Source organism: Lactuca sativa, chromosome 8 (assembly GCF_002870075.4).
Source record: "Lactuca sativa cultivar Salinas chromosome 8, Lsat_Salinas_v11, whole genome shotgun sequence".
In the NCBI taxonomy this organism is placed as follows: Eukaryota; Viridiplantae; Streptophyta; class Magnoliopsida; order Asterales; family Asteraceae; genus Lactuca; species Lactuca sativa.
Window position 1 is genome coordinate 53903874 of NC_056630.2, and position 5724 is coordinate 53909597.

Below are 5724 nucleotides of genomic sequence, written 5' to 3' on the forward strand. Positions count from 1 at the left end.
TAAAAATCACGACTGCGTGATAATGTTATAAAGCATAGTTATTTTATGGGGAAGATCTCAATCTTGAGATAACGTGAACCTTAGGAATTATTTAGGGAGGATCCAAACTTGAGATAACATGTCACTATTTTAAACCCTAGGAATTATCTGGGAGGATCCCAACTTGAGATAGCATGTCGATGTTATAAACCTTAGATTTCGACTTTAGGAACTTAACTTATGCTTAGAAATAAGAGGGTTGCCAAGTCACTGCAACGTAAAATGATCGCCTTATTCACATCACATAGTTAGATAACGTGCATCCAAACGATTTTCGTGTTCTTGAGCATTGAAAACTTGATCCACAAATATTTTATTAATTTCTACCATTAATTAACAAGTTCGGGTAATAGAGGAAAATTGGACACAACAACATGTGTTTAAAACTTCAAACTTTATTAATGCAGTAAATGTTAATATCAAAGCTCTTAAATCTTAAACACCAAACATATTTAACTTTTAAATATACTATATATATATATATATATATATATATATATATATATATATATATATATATATATATATATATATATATATATGTTGAGTTGGTTGGTATGATACTACCATGATATTTGGAAACTTTTTACCACTACCATACCGAAATTAATTAATTGGTATGTTACTACCAACCAAACATATTGGTTATCGAAATTAATTAAACGGAAAATCTAACATATTCCTATTAAACCACTCTTAACATCATCTATGTCACTAATAAGACTTGAACACTCGATATCAAATAGAAAAGACAACACCTGATACCGTTGTGTTAAAAACTCTTTATACATATTTTTCAACCCTAGTTTTTAGACCTAGTGAGAATTGATACGGTTAGAAACCATTTTATGTTGTTTTGTCCATCATGTGAAAAATATAGTTGATTTGTGGTCTTCACACAACTAGTATTTTAATGTCCACTAAAAGTTTGTAGGTGGTCATATGCATCTTTGACTAAAGTAAGGACCATTCTATACCGGCCTATGTTGCTACATTGTCTCATTCACTTCAATAAAGTTGGTATTTTTAATTTCGCTTGGGCCTCATATGTCATAGTTTTATTTAAGTGGGTCCTTGAATTAAAGGTTTTAGAGCTTGAGCAGCACAAGTCATAGTCTGCGGCATTACAGTAGGGTGAGTTTCCCGCTCAGCAACATACAACAAGCAATGCAGGGTTGTACGCAACACATATTCGAAATTCAACATACAAATAAATTGGTCAAAGTATCATTTGACCAGTCTCCAAAATCAAACAACATAGCCGTAATACGGGGTCCATATTTCAATCCTCTGTAACTAAGGCTTTAGAATTCGAACAACCTAAGATAAGCCCAAGTTTTTACAAGATAATTAACACAAACAATTAGATTAGTCTATTAGTCATATGACTATTGTAAACAAGATATATATATATATATATATATATATATATATATATATATATATATATATATATATATATATATATATATATATATATATATATATATATATATATATATATATATATATATATATATATATATATATATATATATATATATATATATATATATATATATATATATATATATATATATATATATATATATATATATATATATGGGAAAAATGAGTGTGAGGCTGTAATACATGTAACCTTAGGTGTGGAACCATATAATACGATGCCGTTCTAGACGAAAATAAGGTTACGTGCATTTGATGAAAATAAAGTCAATTGCATTCACTTATTTTAAGCATTTACAATTTTATATGTTTTTTTCCTTTATTGTCGGCTTCCATATATACTACGTCGTTTTCTTTAAATTATAAATCCACAGTCTGATTTCCTTGGTTTTTTTTCTCAAGCCCCAATTTTTCAATCTTATGCTCTTTTCCATCGATTTTGTTGTGGCTGCAGTAGTTATCACACGATTCTAAATCTTACTATTCTTCCTTGACAATGATATGGGTTTGCGATAATGGGTTACAAGTTCAGCTTCTTCCATGGCCGTCGTATTGCTCCTCAATCCTCATTTTATACAACCTTTTCCCTTATTTCGTCCTAGTAAGTTTCCCATGAAATTGAACGTTTACATTATATCTCTCTTCCTTTCCCTGTTCTGATTGTAGGATTTAAAATGTTGAAAGACAAGACGTGGGTCCCAATCCATTTCTTTGTCATTTGATTTTGACTTTTGTTTTTCATGTTCCAGTGGGTAGCATGTTATTGTGGTTTAACTTAGTAGTGGTTTGAATAGTTTGCAAAAAGTTACAGTAACATGTCAAAATTCTTTTTAATTTATGTGAAAGTTGTATTAGATTGAATGGCTTGTACACTAGCAGAAGGTAACTGACATTATATATGTTATAGTTCTTGTTTATTGGAATGCATAGTAGGTGTTTGATGTAATGTCTAAATGAAATAAGCCACTAAAAATACATAATATAGCAGTTTATTATCTAAGTAAAGTGGATGCAGTTGAAATTATCCATCTTTTAAAAGAAATAAGCTACGAAAGTATGAAGTTTATAGTATGCAATGGATATTTCAATATGTTCGTTGTGTGTATATGCTATTTAAAAGTTTTCCAATTTCCATGACAGTCAAGGATGCTTCGTGAGGGAAGATCGTGCAAGAATCTAGGATGTTTGACAAATTGCCAACTTGAAGAACGAGGGACATGAAAAAAACAACTGAAAGCAACAATTGATCAGAGTTGAAACTCGCAGCAACCCAAATTTTAGCTACTTCTAGTTTTTTAGTTGGCGGATTCTTATTTGTTAGCTTGGATTTTTTGTACATCAAAATTTTTTCTAAATTCAGTTTTTTTTAGTTGGTAATTTTCTAAGGTGAGTTCTTTTCATTTGGGGAATTCTATAAAACAATTCTTATTGGTGCTTATTATCTTGTCAATTTACTTGAGTGTTTGAATTGTATAAATTATAAACTTAGAATATTGTATATTTTTTTTAGAAATCAGACTCAGAATATTGTATTTAGTTATGATAACAAAGACCATAATATTTTCTATGTTAAATTTTATAACATTATTACTTGAACGAATTTTGATATATATTCAAAATTTCCAATTTCAAAGTAACCTGCTTACATTTTTTTACTGAAAGTAGCTACATATCCCTGCAAATTGAATCCTTAAATATGATTAAAGTCACAAATAAATACACATCTAATTCAAATGGCATATGGTTACTTTGAACGTACCTTTTGTAACCATTTACAAAGTCAAAAAAGACCGACATATAATAAATAATAAGATACACTAACTAATAATTTAATCTATATTTACATCAAGAGATAAAAACCATTAAACAAAATCTCAGGTGCATTCATTCATTAATATTCCATGTTTCTAAAAGCATTCGACGGATTAATATGTATATATATCTTAAAGTTGCATAAATTAACCAAAAATGTGTTGTAAGCTCTCTTTAAGGAAAAAAAAATAGTGGTTTATGAGGTAAATTGATACCAAGCAGAAACCAAACACAATATGCACAAAGCACACATCCTCACAGCATCAACGAGCAACACATGTAGACAACAAAAAGAACCCATCCACCTGATTACACATTTCCATCGCTGTTTTTCTGCTACAGATTCGTCCACCTAATAATAATGAATATAAGTATGCTGTGAAAAAATCATGAAGAATCAATAAATATTACAGTTACCTTTCTTTTAGGACATCCAGTGGCATAATGACCTGGTGTTTGACAGTAAGAGCAAGTTCTCTTTTTCTTCACGTTCTCTAAAGAAGACTTAATTCTAGTTGCATTTTTTGGACACCCTTTCGTATTTGTCGGAGCAATAGGATCACGGACAAATACAGATAACTGAGGTGTCATGTCTACTTGAGAAATTCCCTTGTAAGGACTTTGAGAAACATTCTCTAATGCTTTAGGATTTTTCCGAATCTTTTGATCTTCTAAAAAGTTTATCACGAAATTGTTGAATTTTTCTATCTCTGTAGGTGAGTCGCTTGCTTGTTCGATTGCTTTATCGCAGTTTGAACGAACACACCATAAAGTTAAGGCACTAACTCCATTTTCACAATTCATTTCTTCTAGTCCAATGTTGCCATTACCCACCTTATACCTAACACTAAGTGTCCACCTTGGTAAAATATAGTGATCAGGAAGGTTTTCAACATGTCTTTTCTTCATCACGTAAAGGCTATGCTTGCATAATATCCCATATGTTTCATACTTAGCACATGAACACGTGACATTCACATGATCCATAAAATGAAAGATAACAATTCTCCAATGTCTTTTATCAATATTAAGCTAGCCAACCCTATATTTGATTTCTTTTGTGGTTTTACTTAAAGTCTCATGAGTTAAGTTACAATTAGCTTCTATCCATTCTTTTTTGAAAACCTCAAACATTTTTCTCGTATAAAAGTGACCTGCTTTTGCTTCTATCGGGTGAACAGAAGAAAGGATTGGACTGGAGTTCATGGTCTTAAAGTCTTCATCTTCTTCGGCAGCCCTTCGAGGGTCAACTGCTTTATCATATTGGAGTACAAATTCATTCAACATGGTCTTGGAATTAACAAATCCATCAAAAAAATGAATGAATGCTCTCGCTTCTTCCACTTGTAGTCATTCCAGCAAAGAAAACATCTTTCAAGAAAGCTTTGGCCCAATGTATTCGTTGGTTATACATATCGTTTATCCAACTGTTACTTTCGATGTTATACTTACCGCGAATAACTTCCCAATTGGTTTCAAATTCTTCAATTGTATCACTCTTTACCCATTGTATATAAGCCTCTTTAAAATCACTATAACGGGCTACAAGTGGTCGCAGATGTTCCAATTCATGCTTCTTAATGTGGCATGCACAGAAACGATGGCGAGTGTTTGGAAAAACTTTCTTGATTGCATTACCCATAGTTTTATCCTGGTCTGTTATCATTGCCACTAGATACTTTCTAAACATACAATTTAAAAAATGCTCAAATAGCCATCGAAAAGTTTCTTCTTTTTCATTTTCTAGCAATGCACCACCAAACAATATAGATTGGCCATGATGATTCACACCAACAAACGGAGCAAATGGCATCTTAAACGTATTTGTCATGTATGTGACGTCAAACACAACGACGTCCCCAAATTTAGTATATGCCTCTCGTGATCTTCCATCAGCCCAAAAAACATTTCTAGGAGACCCATCTTCAAACAAATCCACGGCAAAATACTGGTTATTATCAACTAATGCTTTATCTTGGAAATGTTTGATCAGCCCATAAAACTCTTTACCTTTATATTGTTTACGTTGCTTAGAAAAAACATCGGCACATTGCTTTGAGGTAACATCGACATCATATGAAGTTTTCATTGCATTTACAGCCTTTTTAATTTGACAAGGCCTCAACCCCGATTGACCTAGTTCCACCATAAGAGACTTACAAGCCATTGAACGGTGGATCTTCCCATGAGAACGATGTTTCATTACTTTGGTAGGAGTTGTACTCAAATTGTGATTGTGTGTGTCATTAAACACATCCACCAACCATTACCCATCTTTTTCTTTTGTTATTCGGAGCATTGCTTTGCATCCGATCCTCAAATTTCTACGATGTTTCTTAGCCACCCCACATAAACTATTGCCCTTCAAACTTTTAAAGCCTTGTTTATTACACACATAGGTCTTCCGATAAGGCTCATTTGTGGTCT

At 31.9% G+C, this 5724-nt stretch overlaps 1 protein-coding gene across 1 annotated transcript; it reads right to left on the reverse strand.

The window, feature by feature from the left end:
- Window positions 1–4329: 4329 nt before the first annotated feature.
- LOC111899956 (protein FAR1-RELATED SEQUENCE 5-like) lies at window positions 4330–5500 on the reverse strand. The gene is made up of 2 exons (XM_023895835.2): window positions 4750–5500; window positions 4330–4640 (listed from the first exon to the last, which is right to left on the reverse strand). Exons 1-2 carry the CDS (start codon window positions 5498–5500, stop codon window positions 4330–4332), a joined length of 1062 nt encoding a protein of 353 aa, XP_023751603.2.
- Window positions 5501–5724: the final 224 nt, after the last annotated feature.

Coding starts and splice junctions, on each gene's coding strand:
- LOC111899956 (XM_023895835.2), bottom strand. CDS start 5,500: ATGAAACATCGTTCTCATGGGAAGATCCACCGTTCAATGGCTTGTAAG. Junction 4,641..4,749: donor CAATTGGGAAGTTATTCGCG/GTAAGTATAACA, acceptor AATGACTACAAG/TGGAAGAAGCGAGAGCATTC.